Below are 19,265 nucleotides of genomic sequence, written 5' to 3' on the forward strand. Positions count from 1 at the left end.
GCCAGATTTAAAAATAGGTAATTATTTTTTCTGATCCATTAACTCATGCATATTGTTGAAATTGTGCACGATCAGCGAGAAATGCATTTAAAACAATCCATAAAACTTTACTCGACACTCGACATACAAGTATCAACAGTGACAAAAATCGATCGAGCGTATACGCCCTAGCCAGCGCCATTATAACAGTGTGTATACGCTTATCGTACCGCGATTTCATTTTCTGCTCAAAATACTCTCCTGTTTTAAATGGTAATCAAGTGTTTGAGTAGTTGTTTTGCTAAAATTTTTATGGATATACAATACATAGGTTATGAATGTCGATCTATGGTTAATCTCTGCTGGAAAAAAACGGTTCTCAGTTTGTTAATTTGATTACACTATCTTGACCACAACTTCTGTGAATAAAATTTGCTACCCCGTTTATAACGCTCAGTTGAAAAATAATAGACACTAAATCTTATTTATTACACCTAGCTAGTATATTAAATAAACGAGTTTAAAATTACATTTATTGTTTATTATAGAACAAAAAACATTAATCAATATTCAAATAGCATAAATCTACTCTTTAAACTATGAAATTAATTCATCCAACAAGGAGAAGTATTCAGCGCACCGTATCTAAACAGCGAAGAAAAAAGCAGAGTTTGTGTGCCTGCTCTTATTTATAAGTCAGAAATTTCATAGTTGAGAAAGGGGTTCCTGAAAGAAAAGGTATTTCACTATATTTTTATTCTAACCTTCCTCACTCTTTGCTTACACATTACGAATAACAATAATTGTATCGCGCTGCCGGATAAGAACTGAGGAAAATCGATTTGAAGGGAAAAGATTGTGCGGTAAGAAATCCATGCCAGGGATAGGATCTTCCCATTTAGCTGGTGAAAGTTCAGATCTTAAAAATGGAAAGATTCGAAGAACCAAAAGTGTTCCCACCGTTGCTTTAATTCCATAAATGGGCATATATGACGTTTTTATTTATAGCGAAAAGTCGGCCTCTGTTTTACTTCCATCAATCAGATATTCGCCCACTGCTTTTCTGAATAGCTCGTACAAGTGCCTAGAAACGATGTCCAGAAACTATACATCAAAAGGTGATAGTTACTATCAGAGGGAAATCGGACTAACTAGTGTACAATCAATCGATGGAGACTCCTTGCCGGACTATAGTGAATTCGATACGGAATCAGTTACATTGGACTATTTTAAAGAAAGGTAAACTGTGTTCAATTTAATGAAGTGTGGCTTGTGTGTTTATCGAGAGCAAAGAAACAAAAAAAAAGCTGCATAAAGCAGAATGTTTTGATTGTTTTGACTAGAAAACACCAGACTCTAACCTTTTTTTTTAAATAATATGCTTTGTTCCGGGAGTGTACGTTAATTGATAGAATACTCTAGTAACTTTTGCTTCTATGTGGAACATACGCAAAACATTGGTTTTTGATTTCTTAAAACATAGTGGACAAAGAAAAGCGAAACAAAAGAAGTGTGACTACCAGCGAAACGAAAAGCATAAAGAATCATTTGCCTTGTTCTAGCATCATCTCGCGGAGAATATGGATACGAAAGCCGTATGTTCAGCGTACGATGATTCCATTTAGATTTGAAAATCGTGCGTGATGTTGGCCAAGGGCGTTCAATTTAGAGCATCAGCTTGAATATAAATAGATCAGAGCTTAGTTGTCTTGAGATTCATTTCATTTATGCGTGATCGTACATTTCAAAAGTGCGAATGAATGGATGTAGAGACGCGTGAAACGATCTTGTACACCTAATCTGCTTTGTGGACAATATGACTCAAAGTTCACTAACGTATGACTCAATATCACCGTCACCTATAACAATGCTTTATGAAAGTACTAATGTTATTTCTTTCCATAGGAGCGTGATCCTTAAGGGCATATGCACATCATTCAAAAGAATTATTTCCCACTAAAACAAATCGTCACGCACGTCGCTGTGCGAAGGAAAAACTAACCAATCCAGCGAATAGATATAAAGTATTATTATTTCATAATCTTGTTGCGTGCAAGCAGCTTGGCTTCTTCATCTAGAGCTGGTATTTCAGAGTGTCTGTTTTCTATACTACTCAGCGACGCCTAGCATCCCAGCGTTTAGCGTCTTACCAAAATCGCGAAACGAGTGTTCAATCTTCTCCTCAATGCAACCACATCCGGCGAAGCGAAGAACGCGGACACCGAGATACATTCCAAACTGCTTTTAATGCTTCTATGCCTACCCGCTGCCAACCGCCGTTAACTGACCCGCAATCTCACGCCGCTGTGCCATCGCCGTCCCAACCGCCGTGTTGTGTCGCTCCTTTTTGAGTTGATGCAGCGCAGAGTAGGGTGAGCTTTCTAGCTGGACCGAGGATCAATCTAATCAGTCGTTCTCATTAGCACAAAAAGTATTCCAAACGCAACAAGAATCGTTCCAACACATTAGCATTAACAGTTTTTTAGGTAAGTAATTCACTTGTTAACCGAAACGATCAAGTACATTTCCATGCAACATTAACTCATCGCACGTTTTCGAACCACAAATGTTTGATGAGAATTATATAGACATAAGCGAAGTTTGTGTGTCAATAGACAATAATTACGTACATATAATAGTCAATAATTTCACGGTTGTACTAACTTTCCAGCACCAAACGAGGACCTTCGCCAGACAAAATGGCACCAACGACTACTATCGAAACCGTTACGATCACGCGTCCCTTGAAGGTAAGATTTGTAAAATAAAGTATTGCACAGCGCTTGAAATACAATATCATCTCTTCGCTTAGGTTATTGCCTTCATATGTGGAGTGATTGTCGTCATACTGATGATCCTGGCCCTCACCTCTACTGACTGGCTAATGGCGGAAAACTGGCGCCAAGGTTTGTTTGTGCACTGCATCGAAGAAGGGTATCAGTCTCCGTTGCCGTTCAATCTTCAGGATCCGGCCGGCTGCTATCAAAGCCGTGATGTTGGTAAGTGTGCTTTATTACAGGATGTTAGCACCCTGAGTAGTACTTTTCATTGTTGCTCCTATTCTTCCACAGCTTACATCAAAGCAACAGCCGCATTATGCATTCTTACGCTGGTGACCGACGCCCTGGCGACTATTCTTACCGGACTCGGACTGCGAACGCAGGACCACAACCTGAAATACAAGTTCTACCGCATCGCTGTGCTCATCATGATGGTTGCCCGTACGTTGATCGATTTGAACGCTGCTCAAAATGTCTTCATTGACACATTGACCTTTTCATCAATGCCTAACTGCTTTTATCATCTTTCTTCTGTTTCTTCTCAGTGATAGCGTTGCTGGTTGCATTGATTTTGTACCCGATTTGCTTTGCGGCAGAATTGAATATCGGTAAGTATTTCATTAATTTTCCATGTTGATAAATTGACGTACGATTGCATTATTTGGTGTGTGCGGGAAAAAAAGTTCAATTATTTAGAGATATTTTCATTCTTAAATCTTTTTTAGTTAGTAAATTATTCTTTAAATATCGATATTGCTTTTTAAGGAATACAGCGTTTTACATCTCACCTAGCAATCGGGGCAGTGTATGTAGAACATCAAGAATGATAGCCTACTGCAGAGTATTTGATGTAGAATAGCAAAACCCACAAGTGGCAACACAAACCGGTAAGTAGAATATCCATCACTTTCTAGGATCTACCAGAATGAAAGTTGTCTCATGGATGCTCGAAGTAGAGACGACCAGTTGAAAGGTACAGGATAAGGTAGGCTATGATCGCTTTTTCGCATCAGAAAACGAGCGCGAATCACAAAATCCTCGCAAAAGTATGTTTTCGACCGGAAAGCGATTTTCCCCTACTTTTACCTGCACCCCTCGACTGGTCGTGCCTACTTCGAACATCCACGCGACAACTTTCATTCTGGTAGATCCTAGAAAGTGATGGATATTCTACTTACTGGTTTGTGTTGCCACTTGTGGGTTTTGCTATTCTACATCAATTACTCTGCAGTAGGCTATCATTCTTGATGTTCTACATACACTGCCCCGGTTGCTAGGTGAGCTGTAAAACGCTGTAACATATATTCAATTTATTTGGATATGAGGATATTAGCTATGAACGATACAATGCCTTTGATAAAGCCTGTCTCATAGTAAATTGAGCCAAAGAAAGCGCGCTACTGTGGCGCCTCTAGTGGCGTCAGCCGGAAACTGATATTTTTAGTAGTATTAGTAACTAGTAACAATGAAGATGTGAAAGTTTCAGACCTGTACTATTGTTTTTCGCTAAATGCCGTATTTTGGAAATTGAACGACCAAAAATAAATCCGCACAAATAACTATAGCACCAAGGCAACTGAGCAAATTGAAAAGACCGGGAACCCATTAAAACAAAAAACAAAAAAATGAAAAGTATTTTTCTCTGGTACAGTTTTACATAAAGTTTGTTATAAAAATAGGGTTTTACTATTTACGTGTTCCCTGTTTTTTTAAATTCACGTATTTTGTTTTTGTTTCCTGCATTAACGCCCATGTCGTGGAATGGGACACCGTTTTCGCAGCCTCCGTTCATTTCCTCTTGCCAAGAACATCTGTAACTATTCCACCAGTTTGTCTAAGACGAAGTTTTGAGACTGCCCAGTGTTTTTCGATGAGGCGAAATTCTGGGAAATTTGGTTTTGGTACAAAGTGAATCTTATTGGCCCTGTACCACTCTTAGACAACCGTAGAATAATGGCAGGTCGAAAAATCGGCAAAAAAAGTATGTGAATTTATAAGAACAGGGAACACGCAAAAAGTAAAAACCTATTTTTATAACAAACCTTATGTATAACTGTACAAAAGAAAAATATTTTTAATTTTTCTTTGCTTTTATTATGGATTCCAGGCCTTGTCAATCTTTCCACCGGCGCTCCAGTTATTTGTGCGGATTTATTTTTGGTCGTTCAATTTTCAAAATACGGCATTTAGCGAAAAACTATATTACAGGTCTGAAACTTTCACATCTTCATTGTTACTAGTTACTAATACTACTAAAAATATCAGTTTCCGGCTGACGCCACTAGAGGCGCCACAGTAGCGCGCTTTCTTTGGCTCAATTTACTATGAGACAGGCTTTAGTACGGTTCGTTACCGCCTAATAGTATTTTAATGAAACTTCTGAGCATCTCTTTTTTTCAATGGATTTATCGATTCTGATGATTGTATTCCGTACAATTATGTTCATTATCACTTGGTGATTTTTTTCTGTGCCATATATGTGTAATGTCATATTAAACAATTTCACTGCGCGCAATATTCCGTATGTTTTAAAACTGCTTATATTGCGGTTTATTAAAATGATAATCGAATGAATTTCTAATTAGTTGGTTTTGTTAAAAGTGTGTATATACGAAGGTCACATAAGTACATGTACATATCAGAAACGTGATATTTTGAAAATGTTAACAAATAAATACAAGAGATACACAGTAATGTGAGTAATGATATAATATATGTTTTTCAACTTCTTTTAGCAAATCGTCCAGTTTGGGAATTCGGCTGGGCGTATGGCGTTGGTTGGGGTGCAGCTATTTTCCTCTTTGGTGCTGTAGTGCTGCTGCTGTGCGACAAGGAGTCGGAGGAGATCTACTACAAGGAAAGGAAAATTGTACACGACGCGTCGTTAAGAGACTAGGCCAGGGCACACGCTCTGCCCGACGTTGTACTTTAAACAGACAAGAGGAAATGTGCGAAACACGCATTCAACGAACGGTGTAGGCCGGATTCTACCAGTGGCAGCAAAATCAGCTGTCAAGGTCCAGCCAAATACCGAATCTCCTCTCATTAAGGTTTAAAGTTGACCAGCAGTCGATCGTCCGGAAAACGAAAAAGAAAGCTAGATCTGACCTGACACGGCTGCTTGTTACGATGTGACGTAGCAGCGCGAACGTGACGCGAATTAGACGAAAAGTGTGAAGAAGAAGAAAATGAACGACGACAAACACCGACCAGGCCGTTATTTTTTGCGGTGTAGGCAGCAGCGGAAGAACGGCGTTGGTGATTTTAGTGTATGGAATTAGATATTCAAAACCACACGTAGCTTCGAATGGAATGAAGCGCATTAGATGCATATGCATTGCATTCTCGCCATAAATCCTCCCTGCAGCAGATTTTTAATTATCCCTCCCTCATTATTAGTGTTCTGTTAATGCGCCGCCACATAACTTGTAAGCATCGGATTAGAAAACATATGTGTTCGGTATAGTACACATACACAGCAGGCATAATAATTGGACCAGACATAACGATTGGAAACATAGTCCGTAGTCAAAGCAAAAAGAGTTATGAATTGAAAATGTGGTCGAACTTGTACATAAAACACTCGCGCAAGAAAAGTGTTCGGGAAGAATTGACTGCACCCCGCATATAGCATAGCTTTGCGAAAGCACAAGGCTGATCGTTTTCTTCTATGCAGCTATCGAGAGGCGTTTGCATTCTAGGAAAGGTGGAGTAATTTGACGGTAGCATATAGTGTTATATTTGATCAATAACGTTGGAATGGACATGATTAGATGCATATTCTCTACAACATGAACAGACCTATTGAGCTATGACCTTACTTTTCCTGTCCTTGTTAAGCAGGACAAACGCCCGAAACAACTCTTCTAGTATAACAGCCACAACTTTTCTCTCTTATTTATTTGCCTTTTAAGCTCTCCTTTTCTGTACTCCTGACACATGTATTCGAAATGTACACGAAAATAACACGGTTTTCTTGTACTGTAACTAGCATTGAACTTTCACACCATACATTTATGTCTATCAACACATGTAATATACTATTTATTAAATTTCACCATCCCGCATCGCTCACACCTGATCAAACCCTTCCTTCCAGATCTTCCTCTCTGGTCAATCATTTTTCAATTGTACTATCTAGCTTTTATATACACACACATATGAGGCGCGAATTTAGAATATGAAATCACTGCCTCTTCTCTTTTCATATCGGAAGATTATGCATTCAGAAGGAGGTTACTCAAATAGAATCAAAGAAAACGCCGAATCTCCATTGACTTAAAATCAATTAATCATCACTTCGTGCGGTATCACGCGCTAAAACATGTAAGAATTTTTATATTAACATATGCTTTGGAAATGCAAACCGGTGCCGAGATGTGCCAGTATCATCATTTCAGAACAAACAGGAAAAGAAATCAAGGAATATAATAGTAATAACAACAATGCATCAGAATCTCTACCGGATAATTATAATTATTATTAATACTCGGAGGTAAATTACCAGAAAGTGTAACAGATCGAACTCACAAACCTCCTCCTTCATTGAATTGAGTAGCGAGTATACATACGATTGTCAATTTTGTAAATAGCCGTAAACTACTGCATTCATTGATCACTACACATGTAACCACGAATGTTGTAATAAATAAGTTAAACATATCTATTGTATATCAATCATGGCGTATTGTGTTTTGTCTGACGGGTAACTATGGTGGGATATAGATAACAAATGTAATCTGTAGAACAGATTGCCGTGATGATTATTTAATATATTTGTTATATGATAAATTTATAGACTTAGTTGGATAAACTAAACATATTCGTTCATGATGATGAAATAAACGATTTAATATTGTATATGGGCTTTTCAAGAACCATATATGCTTGGGCTAATCTTTCTTATTGTATGATCAAAGGAAAAAGTTAGGGAAAAGTTTCTTTCAAAAGTTGTGTGCAGAAATATCAAATTATAATTGAACACTATTTAGAAGGATTAACTAATGAGTTTTTTTTTACTTAATACACACGATTTAGAGCAATATAACAAAATACAAATAAACCAATTTTGCGCGCATTAGTTTTCACGATAACTGACAAATTTGGTAAATAGTCTAAAAATATGTTTTAATGAAAGTGTAGCCGAGAAAGAGCAGTATTAATATTGCTACCAGTCTCGTCATCACTAAGCATAGCCATCTAGCGCTGCATCATTTCTGAAGATCGGTCAAAGGGACGTACATAACACCCATCAGCTTGGTGTGGGTCACCTTCCCGTCAAGTCCCTTGTCGATTTGCTGCAGATATTGCGTTCCGCCATCAGGACCGACGGGCACCAGCAGCCTTCCACCTAGTTTTAGTTGATTGATGAGCTGGAAGGAAACGGAAGCCAGTTAAATAGTTGTTACTTTGCCCTGTTTTCGGCTAGGCCTTATCGTCGGAAGCTAAGCGGCCCAGATAGACTGACCTCTTGTGGCATTTCGGGTGCAGCCGCGCCTACGTGGATACAATCATATGGTGCATGATCCTTGCACCCTTGTCGGCCGTCGCCTTCTGCAAGGCAAAATTAGTGTTTAGAGGGAATTAAATCTGTTACTAAACTATATGACAGGGTGCATACGGTATGGATCTTTTTAATTACTATAGTTTGCAATGGATGTGGTTCACATTGCTAAATGAAATGTGAATAAATTATTACATAGCATCGACGAGACACATACCGACTAGAATCACTTTTCCGGTGTCGATTAATGATTGATCATCGTTTCCAATGTTCTTTCGACCCAACTCAACCAAACGCGGATGATGTTCGATACCAACTACGTATCCGGTCGCAGCCGGATTCTGATGTATAAATCGAGCAAAGCAAGCGGTAAGGTAACCAGATCCTGAACCCACGTCAAGTACCTTGCTGTCCGGTTTCAGATGCGACAACAGCAGCTCCAGCGCATAGGCATGCTATAGGGTATGGTTTTAAAATAAAATCAAAAGCTGCTGTTCTCTGATGCGGTTGCATTCATACCATATGCGGTGCACTAATGGTAGCACCGAACCCGATTCTTTGTGGCGAGTCTACGTACGGGCTCAGGTTTTCCGGGACGTAGTGTTTGCGATCCGTCGCTATCATTGCCTGAGCAACCGATTCGGTCTTGATAATGTTGTACTCTGCAAACAAGCAAATTGGTCCACCTGTAGTTCACAGATTCGTGAGTATGCAGATAGTATTTACCTTGAAGTTGCCTGATCAGGTCAGCATTATTCAATCCTTTCGATCTCCAGGCCATTTTTTGTTATGTTGATTATCGAAAGCGTCTAACACAAAACAGCTTTTGTGCGATTACGGACCAATCTGATTCTCCTATCTATTTTACTTGCTAAGCAATTGAATATCCTTTACACACAGCGTTGAACTAGACGCTGATTTCTTTTGCACATGAGTGGTAAATAACTTATCCGAGATGCAGTTAGATCATTGCACGAACTTTCTAGTTCCGTAAAAAGTGCATTGTTTAGACAATTGTACGAAGAAAAATCAAGCAAAATGTCAAGAGCGTTTGACAAATGTTTTGAGGATACAGTCAGCGCTCTCCAAGATGCGAATTGAATAATTTTAAGTGATATGGTTTGAAAGACCAAGCGGACAGTGATTTTAAACAGAATCCATAGATTTTCAAATCTTCTTTGGATGCTCACACTCGATCATCTTAGGGATGTTTTTCATTTTATGTGATCCAAGTTTGTGATAAGCTTGCTGCTGTGCTTTTCAATAATGTCACAACAGGTCTAGAAGATTAGATCAAATTAAACAAAAAAATAAAATTGTAATTGCTCATATTACGTAGCTATGAATTAAAAATAAGAATTTTTTTAAAGCTACCCTATTTGGCGATTGTGAACGAGGTTTTCATATTTATTCACGTCATGAAGCGCACATATGTTTTTGACAGATGGGAAATTGTCACACCGGTCAGTTACAAAAATAATATACCGATATGTTGAAAACAGAGTAAAATATTGCCAAATAAATCGTTAAAAACCAAGTGAAAATGCTAAGAAAGACGTACATTCCGCTTACGCGATCGCTTGTGCGTTCATACCGGGCTCAGTACGGTTTTAGTACGGTCGCGTCGCAGGAATCTAACAGTTCTGATGCGGTGCCGGACAGCGTTAACGATTTGTCCAAACCGGTTCATGTGCGGCTACCGAAACGGAGTCCGTTCATGAAGTCGATGTTTTTGGGAACCGTCGACACAGAGCTGCTCACGTTTCCCGAATCTCTAAACCGGGAGGAACAAAGCAGGCTGACAAAACACGCTGAGCAAGTCAGGGAAAGTCTCAAGCCTGCTGGCGCGGACGCTTCGTTCAATAATTTGGATGCACTGTGTTTGCAAGGTCCACTGGAGTACGGCGGGAAGCAATTTATAGAAACCGAACTGGCATACGTTAGCGAGCTGATGTCGGAAGATCGTGCCGCAGCGCTGGTAACGCTAGAACACAATACGATCGTTAAAATTCTAGCACAACACGGTACGGATGTGCTGAAGGAAAAATATTTGCAAAAAATGTGTGCAGGGGAAGCCGTTGCCACCAGCGCACTGTACGAAGTGAGCAGCTCGAGACAAACGATGTTCAGTACGGTAGCGAACCTGGATTTTGCGAACCGAAAATGGACGCTGAACGGATCGAAGGTGCTGCTGCGAAACGATGCCGCCGAGCCTAACCTGCTGCTGGTAGTAGCGTCAACGAAAAACATGGCCCAGCTCAACAAGGAAGACGGAACGGTCGCCGTATTCCTAGTCGACGTACAGACGAAGGGCGTCAATATCAGCCAAACTAAAATAGGTTCCAAGGGGCTTTCGAGGGTTACAGTGGATTTCAATCACGTTGAACTTCCCGAGGCAAATCTGGTCGGCACCGAACATGGTGGTGCCGAAATAATGACCAAATTCCTTTCGGCCGCTCGGGTACAGTCGAGTGTCGTGCGTGTATCGCTGCTGAAAAAGATTCTCAACTCGCTAACGGACTTCTGCATCAACACGAAAACATCGACCGGCGAAATGATGTAGGTTTTCATTTGCTAGCTATCCTTTTCAAAATAATCTCGCTGCCTCATATTCATTTTCATCTATATTTTAAACTAGTTGGAGTAAGTTCATTGGAATAATTAAATCGAATTGAAACTATTTTCAGTTTTCAAAAAAATGCTTTCTAGTCAGAGAGCAATGCCATTGGGGCGTTTGTAATCAAGACTTCTGATTAATCTGATCATTTATTAAACGAAACAGTTTCTTGAACTCCTTATACAATGGAATCGGAATAGTACGGGTACCGTACCGTAAATATAAATTCGAATGACTAAATCGAAATGGTACTACTTTCAGTTTAGCCAAATAATTCTTTATATTCAGAAAGCGATGGCATTAAATTATATTTCATTAAAACACTTCGGTTTAATCTGACCATCCATTAAATGAAACCCTTACATGAACTCCTCACACAATGACGATTTAAACATGCTTCTTTTAGGGATATTGAAATAGTACGGGAACAGCTTGCACGCATGGCCAGCGTGATATACGCCGCCGAGAGCATGATTTACATGACTACAAGCCTGATGGATGACTTCGACAGCCAGGACGTTGAAATGGAGGCGGCAATAACGAAGGTGTTTTCCGCCGACAATTTGCTCAAGTTCGCCACGCTGCCATTACAGTTGCTAGGTCCACAGGCACTTACAGCTGGGAACCCTTTCGAGGGTTTGTTTGACGATGCACTGAAGCTATTCACCGGCGACGAGTCGCTCGATTCCGTTAACTTTTTCATCGCCCTCACCGGTCTGCAATACGCGGGCGTAAGTAGTACATCTTGTATGGAAAGTGAGAGAAAATGGTTTCGCAATCAACCTACTGGTTTTTTCACAGATGCACTCTTACGAAACGATAAAGAAGGATCGCAATCCTGCCATGTATCCGTCGCACGTGCTGTTGAAGTTGTTCGAGAAGACATCGATCGAGCATCCGAAAAAGTTCGCCAACCTGCAACAATTCTTTCACCCGTCGCTCGATCCGGCGGCGCTGTGGATTGAGTTCTCCATCGTTCGGATGAAGCTGGCGACTGAGTGCGTGCTGTCGCGGCATGGCATCGAGGTGATCGATCGGCACGTTGAGCTGGGCCGGCTGGCGAACATTGCCACTCAGATCTACGCGATGGTGGCCACCGCTTCGCGCGCGTCCCGCTCGTACTGCATCGGCCTGCGCCATGCGGACCACGAGGTGCATCTGGCCAACATGCTGTGTCGCGAGACGAGCGAAAAGATTCGCCTGCTAGCGATCGAGCTGGAGAAGGGACCGTACATTACGAGCGACGACGATTACAACGTGGTCGCCCGGAATCTGTTCCGTGAGAAGCGATACTTTTTCGAGCATCCTATCACGAAAAATTTCTAACTCGGGGAGGCGGGAAGGAACGGCAGCGTGAAAAGTGTAGAACATCTATCTTGGGTGATCGAAATAAACTAACCCTTACGTACCTACTGTGGCACTAGATGAATCTATGTGTTTTTATGACGATACAATTATCATATCAATAGTTTCAACATGAAGCGGAATTTTAATTTGGAAATTTTCCTTTAATCTTCGCTGCTGGCCGTTATGCTATCGTTTTAGGTAACATCCTTGGAAGGTTATCCCCTGGAATACATGCAAAACATGCTGCAACGTCAACAATGGGTGGTGCGTGCGCCCTTGGCCGCTTGAAGGTTGGGCCAGTGGAGTGCGAAGAGGCGCTCTCGAGCTTGCGGTTTGGAGGATTATTTTCGTTCTCGCGTACGTACTTTTACGTATCCCTATCATCATCACGGCATGCCAAAAAATCACGGCGCAAGCGCATCCCGCAGGACGAATCAGCAAAGCTTGTTTTTCCTTGTCCCCCAGTGTGGAAAACTCGATGACAGTAAGCATCACGAGGCGAGTGTCTATTTGGGCTTACAGTAACAGGAGTAATTTGTTTGCACTTAACGTAACGTGAAACCTAGTACCCAGTTTACTAATTTGTGCAGCCAGCCCGTTGCCCAAGTGCCCCCGGTTCGGTGCTCGGTGTCCAGCTCCCCAGTTGGTAAAACTAAAGCCTACGACGTCGACGTCCCGGACCAACGCGGCGCTCGGATGTTCGCTCGCGAAACGTAAAGAAACAACGACGCATAAATGTAGTAGCAAACCTGCTAGCCAGTAGTTGTTGTTTGGAAGTTCGGCAAAGCAAATCGACAGCGAATCGACGGGACCGTCGGTAGCAGTAAAGTCCAACCCTACTAGAACTCCAGCGCGCATAGGTTCGTCCGGGGAAGCGGCAGTACAGTCTCGTGCTCTCGTGCCTATTATGTCAGCGGTACATTTCCTCCACGACGGGATTCTTTTCCTGCTGCTCATTTACGGAACCATTGCGAGGATCAAACCAGTACGGCCCTTGTTTTTGTGTGTGGCTTGCAAGTCAGCTTTGTGTGTAGCCCTGGCCGTTCCGCGATTGTGTCGTAGCCTCCGGGGAAGGACACTTCTCTCCACTGCATGTTTTATGGAGCTAATCAATAACGGGACGGCAGGGAAATTGCATGCAGCATGCAGCGGAAAACGCTGGTGTATGGATGGCAGGACGCAAGTGCTGAGTGGGAAAACAGGAGCTTTCAGCTCGTAAAGAAAGGAAATCCCCAACCTCATGCTTGTGCGCGCGCGTGTGTGTGTGTGGGTTATGTTTTTGTTTGTGCGCATTTGATGATGATTTGTTCTGCTATTTAGGCATTGTTGAATATGTTCTTTTATGCATGTCCTCGTATGTCCGTATGTATGCTTTCCTGTTTGGTTGTGCGGCTAAGTCCACACTGAAGACTGTGTGTGTATGTGTGGGTCTGTAGCTGTTCCAAAGACGGAACAGTCCAGTCTAATGGTTACTTATTCATCGTCCTTTTTCCCGATATTCCTGCAATAACAATGTAAACACAAATAAAACAAAACGCACAGGTGGCAGGTTCGTCACTGGCGCTGTGCGAAGGTGGCCAAACGTGTCTTCCGCCGAAGGAATGCTGCGCCCAGGGCTGCTGCTACCTGTACGCACCGCCCGGTGCCCCGCGGGTCCCGCTGGCCAGCAACGACCACATGCTGAGCATGCTGTTCCTCAACCACTGGTACTTCTGGTGCTTCGTGCTGGCCATCGTGCTGGCGCTCCTGTGCACCTGCTCGCTGTGGCGTAAGCGGCGCCAGCTGTGCGGCTGGGACACGTCGGCGCGCCACTCGCAGTCCGAGGGCGACTCGGCCGGGTCCTGCTATGCGCCACCGCAGTACAGCCGCTGTAACTCGTTCCACATTCACGCACCGCCGCCTTATACAGAGGTAAGCCAAAGAGGTCACAGACAGAGGTTGCTTATCGTTCACACTCACAAACATATTCACTCTTTTTATTTCTCCCGTCGTTCGCAGGTTGCCTCGAAGCCGGACCTATACCCGCTGGTGTTCAGCTACACCGACCCGGGCAAGGGCAATGGGGCGAACTATCTGATGGTGCAGTACTTCCGCAACTACATCGTGCAGCCGGTCGGCTCCATCTCCGGCACCAGCACGGTGGACTCGCTCAGCTCCAGCTTCATCTGCAACGCGAACGAGGCGAACACGCTCGTGCCACCGCCGTACTCGCGTGCCGCCAGCCCCGACCTGACGGTGTCGTTCCGGAACTACCTGATGCCCCGGTCGGCCTCCCAGCAGGTCTGCCTGACGACGTCCGGGATGGCGGCAGCACTGCCGAGCTCGAGAAGTCACGCCGCCGGCGGAAGCTACCAGCACGGTGACGACGAGTCGCTGCTGGAGCAGCAACACCAGCAGCAGCCGGAAGGGGAGGAGGAGGAGGAGGGGATGGATGGGGTAGCGGCCCCCATCGCCACCAACACCACCACAATCAACCACAGCAACTTCAGCAGCAATAATGTGTCCTTAATGGAGTGTTCCGGTGCGCGCACTGGAAACTACCATCACCCGTTAATGAACTTCGTCGAGCATGGACCAAGCAGCCGGCAGCAGGGCGGCGTCCCCAGCGGGGGGTCAGGCGGAGCGCTGGCGAACGGCTCGACGGACTCGTTCCCGTCGCAGGACTCGGGCGAACACGTGCCGGCGTGTCCGAGCGCCGGTAGCAGCCAAAGCCACGGTCGGCACGCGGCCGGTACCAACGAACTCTGTGATCTAGTAGGCGGTAGCAGGGCGGGGCAGAACGCGCACGGTCACCACCGGGACGCCACCGGGTTGGTCTGCAAGCTGTGCTGCTCCACGGGTGATCTGCGCCCGCCGCACCGGAAGGATATGCCGGCGCTGCACAAGAGCCTGGAAACGTGCTGCCACGTGAACTTCCTGCACGCCGCCGAACCGGTGCGGCAGCTCACGAACCTGGCGGCGGACAGCGAGGACTCGATAGTGGTTGGCACCCGCAAGGTGGGCACCGTAGCGGCGGCCAGCGGTGTCTCCAGTGCCGGCTCGAACGTCTCCAGCCTGGTCAATCTGGATGCGACCGGTTCACCGCCCCGTGCGACCAGCCCGACGGCGGAGGTTCGCGAGCTGCTCGAACAGATCCGTCAGCTGCACAACGACGAGGACCACGAGGACCACGAGGAGTCTGGTGTCGGCGTGCCGCAGTCGTCGTCTTCGTCGGTATCGTCCGGCGTGCCGACGTTCTCGGCCTACCGCCGGCCTTCCTCGCTGATCGGCCGAAGGAGAAAGCTGTTCTCCAAGAGCTCCTCGCAGTATCCGCCGCCGCCGCCTCAGCACCATCAGCACTATCAGCACCAACCGCAGCAGCACCACCAGCAGCAGCACCATTACCAGCACAACAAGGCCGTCTACACGCCGATCGGTTTCGCACAAAACGGCATGCCACCGACGGCGAGCGGCATGAGGCACCTGCGTAGCCCCGCCAGCTCCGGTGGCGGCGCGTCCGGCTTCCTCAACCGTGGCCGCAGCCGCTACTGCTGGATGTCGAAGTCGGCCCCGACCACGCCGGGTACGGCGCCCGGCAGCTTCGCCAGTGGCACCCTCGGCGACAACCGGCCTCTGCTGCTGCACGAACAGGAAGAGGATGGCGAGCAGAACGTCTAGAGCGGCCTCCCTTCCCGCTCGCCAGTCGATGGTGATTATTGGCGTAACAGGCGATAGCTAGAGAGTATCCTCCGCTACTGTCGGCGGTGGCTGGGCGTTAAAAAAAAAGAGCAAACAAAACAAAACAGAGAGCCTAATGGACGCACGCATGCACGCACACCGGACGCGAATTGGCGACCAACATTTGATAATACTTTTAAGTAAGAAACTCAAATCAAACAGCAAACATTTGGATATAGTTATATATTGTCCCATTCTTGACACACAACCGCCATTCCTTGCGTGTTTCCCGGCTGCACACGGTACGAAGGGGACATGGAGTTAATGGCATACACTTAAAGAATACTCTTCTTGATCTCGCTCTACCGATACGCAGATATACGTTTTGGTTAGCTTCAGAGATACAAACTTCTTCAGAACCTTGTCGACGCTAATCACATGAGACGGATCTGCTCATACTTGTGGTAATACTAAGTTTGTAATAGATGTCTAGAGATCGATGAGCCAAAATCTATCAAATTTAGAGCCTGAAATTTGCACATGAACCTAACAGCTACGCTACTGGGACTATTTTGAGATACGTCTATGCGGCAGGTATGATACAATTCATTCGACATGTAATACAAATGTTCAAGTTGTTTAAACTGGTATGGAGAGATGGCGTCGACTATGGCGTTATTCTCTCCTAGTGGTTTCTATTCAGCAGCTTTACGGTAAGGTACGTCTACTCCAAGCTCACAGTTACCGAATAGACTAGTAGCGTTTGGGTGTTTGTCTTCTTTGATACCGTGTGTACCGCGTGGAACCATCCAACATCCTTCCAAACGTTAATAAAGAAATGTGTTTCCAGTTTGAATCGACCACTCCTTTCGCTTGCTACAATAAAGCGGTGGCCTAGAGATCTGTAAAAAAAAGGAACAACGACCAGAACAGAACGAATCACGAGAGATCGAATCGAATGTACCCATTTGCTGTGGAGATGCCGTGCTATTCGTAAATGTCTATCGTTTTTGGCGGATGTAAGCAAACAATGACCCCACAATCGAACCCCTGTACCACAGCAGCGCCAGCAGCGAAAGTGTTAATTGCCGAAGTAGCCTCAATAGTACGGGCACCTCCACTCCATTGCTTTCTTGAACTACTACATTTAATAAATATTACAACTAATGTAGACGTATGGCCTTGGCGTGCAACTGTTTTCGCTCTTGGTTGGCGCGCGTATCTGCAACGGTACGGCCGTTGGGTGTTTAATTGGCCTCTGTTGAAGGAAATAAATAGGAATAGACCATGATTGGCTGTGCACTGTCTGGGAGTTTATTGAGCGTGGGCGATGATTTCGGGCTTTTGGGTTCAGGGATCAGTTTGCAGCGACGGAGGTAAGTGAGACCACCAGCTTCCATGAAACGGCGAAACTGTCTACAAGGAAGTGGATCAAGCCCGCAAAGTCTAAGATTTACAAGGTCAAATCACTGTTCGCAGTAGTAAAGTGATATACGATTCTGAAATGATATACTCTTCTGGTAAAGAGAACCAACGGCTACTTCAAATAGGAGGCTAGAGGTGGTATAACGGACGCTGCGCAGTAGTAGACGCAACTGGTAGAATATAGCCTTCTCCGTGGTACGCACCCGAAACAGCCCGTGCTGGTCGTATACGGTACTATAGAGACGTGTTCGCCCCCATGATGGAACTTGTTATGATGGCGATGATATTATATCGGATATGGACCAGACACGACTGTATGCCTTGTTTTGTTTGCTTTGAATTCCAAAATGAACCTGAGCGAACTGCTTAATTTTAGAAGAACCACCCAGCACGAGTGTGTCCGTTTGGAAACCGCGACAAGTACAAGCGGATGGGTTGTTCTTTTGAAATACCCGTTACTTGTTCGCGACTACAAACGCTGCGTTGCGAGGTACGTCAAGGGTTTCGCTGGAGATGCTGAAAGCACAGAGATGAACGATGTCCTTCCGTTTGAGCGAAGATGTGTCCTTATGACGTCGGGACGAGAGAAACGGGACTCACCGTTCAACGGGCACGGTTTTGCTCTCCTGCTTCTCTTGCCCACTCAGCAGATCTGCGATTTGCTCCAACGTTCGGAGACCCGTTCGCAGTCGCTCGCAGGTGTTGCTTCACGGGCGTTGAAAATTCGGTTTGCAGTGGTCGCCCGTATAGGTTTTCGCGAATTGATTCATTTGCGTTACGCGAGGGGGGACGCGTCGTATATGGAACAGCAGGCTGTGTTGTTGGGAACGCTCGATTAGGGCTCGGCCAAGCGAACCAACCTGCAAACTGGGAATCGGACAGCGCCAAAGCCCCGCACCAGCAGCCCCCACCAATGGCGCCGAGAAGCTTCGCGGCCGTGCAGTGAACATGTGACGGAAGTAACGAGCAAAGCAAGTTTAGTGAGATCGCCGTGAGTTCAGTGACGTGAAAACAGTAAGCTCTAGGGAGGGCATAGCGGATCAAAGATTTGTCTAGGCGGGGAACATTGTCCGATGCCTATGGGGTACTATTACGCAGGAAAACCACTGCAAATGGAAGATAGCTCACCTATCGATGGTGCCACTACATGTGCAACAGTATCCTTGCTGATAGGCGAAGTAATTTGAATTTCTGATGGACACATGTTGTCTAAATTTTTAAGTTCGTTAATGTGCACAGTATCTTGCATATTTACCTTGTTTTATATAAGAAAAAAGGAACTAAGCCTATATAGCACTATGTACTTTGTATATATGTACATTTATTTATGGAATATGTAGAATTGGTAAAGCAATAAAGAATATATTGCTCACACATATATATACTCATACATATATATGCTATATAGCTATATATATGTAGTGACTACCAGAACGATAGAGTTAGCACGCAAATGATTTCAAAACGTTGTCATTTGCGAGTGAGGTACGAATCTAAAGATCCCTCCCAGCTAATTTCCTGCGGCTGGAGAAAGTGCTCCATTACGCATGGACGGTTTCCGTTCTTTAAACAGTCCTCGTTGGCGGACGGCTTGGTCAATCTTCTAATCGATTCCCCACCATCCAGCATCCAGTTTTTATTTTCCAGGAACTCGATTAAACCAGCCACCGTACAGGGCACAGGGTCAATGTTCGTTCGAATGTTTAACTCGTAAATTTCAGGTTTGTCGAGCTTGGTTGGTTGGTTGGCGTTGTATCGCGTTTTGAAACGTTTTATAGCTCCCCACGGCCCACGCGAAGGATCCACCAGTAGAACATCGACAAATTGCAGGCACACGAAACAAAAAAAAAAAAAAAACTGGTTGAAGTTGGAGTGAACATTAAAATACACACCCTCGAACGATGTGCACAACTCGGTGGATCCGACTCGAAATATTTGGATGCTGGCTTATTTATTT

At 44.6% G+C, this 19,265-nt stretch overlaps 4 protein-coding genes across 4 annotated transcripts; 3 read left to right on the forward strand and 1 right to left on the reverse strand.

Annotated features, from left to right (window-relative positions):
* The first annotated feature begins 1,072 nt into the window (after positions 1 to 1,072).
* LOC131290392 (transmembrane protein 47) lies at positions 1,073 to 6,615 on the forward strand. The gene is made up of 6 exons (XM_058319547.1): positions 1,073 to 1,218; positions 2,651 to 2,729; positions 2,792 to 2,978; positions 3,051 to 3,200; positions 3,305 to 3,367; positions 5,495 to 6,615. The coding sequence occupies exons 1-6, from the start codon at positions 1,073 to 1,075 to the stop codon at positions 5,653 to 5,655; spliced, it is 786 nt and encodes a 261-aa protein (XP_058175530.1). The 3' UTR covers positions 5,656 to 6,615.
* Positions 6,616 to 7,790: 1,175 nt separating this feature from the next.
* On the reverse strand, positions 7,791 to 9,236 carry LOC131290604 (protein-L-isoaspartate(D-aspartate) O-methyltransferase). Its single transcript, XM_058319764.1, has 5 exons — positions 8,989 to 9,236; positions 8,782 to 8,924; positions 8,480 to 8,717; positions 8,227 to 8,312; positions 7,791 to 8,131 (listed from the first exon to the last, which is right to left on the reverse strand). Exons 1-5 carry the CDS (start codon positions 9,041 to 9,043, stop codon positions 7,970 to 7,972), a joined length of 684 nt encoding a protein of 227 aa, XP_058175747.1. The 5' UTR covers positions 9,044 to 9,236; the 3' UTR covers positions 7,791 to 7,969.
* Positions 9,237 to 9,759: 523 nt separating this feature from the next.
* On the forward strand, positions 9,760 to 12,294 carry LOC131290752 (complex I assembly factor ACAD9, mitochondrial). The gene is made up of 3 exons (XM_058319923.1): positions 9,760 to 10,821; positions 11,286 to 11,610; positions 11,681 to 12,294. Exons 1-3 carry the CDS (start codon positions 9,806 to 9,808, stop codon positions 12,203 to 12,205), a joined length of 1,866 nt encoding a protein of 621 aa, XP_058175906.1. The 5' UTR covers positions 9,760 to 9,805; the 3' UTR covers positions 12,206 to 12,294.
* An 839-nt stretch (positions 12,295 to 13,133) lies between these two features.
* Positions 13,134 to 15,883, forward strand: LOC131291146 (uncharacterized). The gene is made up of 4 exons (XM_058320337.1): positions 13,134 to 13,211; positions 13,769 to 14,137; positions 14,225 to 15,532; positions 15,611 to 15,883. The coding sequence occupies exons 1-4, from the start codon at positions 13,134 to 13,136 to the stop codon at positions 15,881 to 15,883; spliced, it is 2,028 nt and encodes a 675-aa protein (XP_058176320.1).
* Positions 15,884 to 19,265: the final 3,382 nt, after the last annotated feature.

This window comes from Anopheles ziemanni, chromosome X, assembly GCF_943734765.1.
Source record: "Anopheles ziemanni chromosome X, idAnoZiCoDA_A2_x.2, whole genome shotgun sequence".
NCBI classification, from domain to species: Eukaryota; Metazoa; Arthropoda; class Insecta; order Diptera; family Culicidae; genus Anopheles; species Anopheles ziemanni.

Bases quoted from the DNA above. Each gene is read 5' to 3' on its own strand.
- LOC131290392 (XM_058319547.1), top strand. From the start codon at position 1,073: ATGTCCAGAAACTATACATCAAAAGGTGATAGTTACTATCAGAGGGAA. The intron at 2,730-2,791 runs GTAAGATTTGTA...CTCTTCGCTTAG, and splicing joins CGATCACGCGTCCCTTGAAG to GTTATTGCCTTCATATGTGG. The intron at 3,201-3,304 runs GTACGTTGATCG...GTTTCTTCTCAG, and splicing joins GCTCATCATGATGGTTGCCC to TGATAGCGTTGCTGGTTGCA.
- LOC131290604 (XM_058319764.1), bottom strand. From the start codon at position 9,043: ATGGCCTGGAGATCGAAAGGATTGAATAATGCTGACCTGATCAGGCAA. The intron at 8,925-8,988 runs GTAAATACTATC...GCTTGTTTGCAG, and splicing joins CCTGATCAGGCAACTTCAAG to AGTACAACATTATCAAGACC. The intron at 8,132-8,226 runs GTCAGTCTATCT...GTTTCCTTCCAG, and splicing joins CACCCGAAATGCCACAAGAG to CTCATCAATCAACTAAAACT.
- LOC131290752 (XM_058319923.1), top strand. From the start codon at position 9,806: ATGCTAAGAAAGACGTACATTCCGCTTACGCGATCGCTTGTGCGTTCA. The intron at 10,822-11,285 runs GTAGGTTTTCAT...TGCTTCTTTTAG, and splicing joins ACATCGACCGGCGAAATGAT to GGATATTGAAATAGTACGGG. The intron at 11,611-11,680 runs GTAAGTAGTACA...GTTTTTTCACAG, and splicing joins CCGGTCTGCAATACGCGGGC to ATGCACTCTTACGAAACGAT.
- LOC131291146 (XM_058320337.1), top strand. From the start codon at position 13,134: ATGTCAGCGGTACATTTCCTCCACGACGGGATTCTTTTCCTGCTGCTC. The intron at 13,212-13,768 runs GTACGGCCCTTG...CAAAACGCACAG, and splicing joins CCATTGCGAGGATCAAACCA to GTGGCAGGTTCGTCACTGGC. The intron at 14,138-14,224 runs GTAAGCCAAAGA...CGTCGTTCGCAG, and splicing joins CACCGCCGCCTTATACAGAG to GTTGCCTCGAAGCCGGACCT.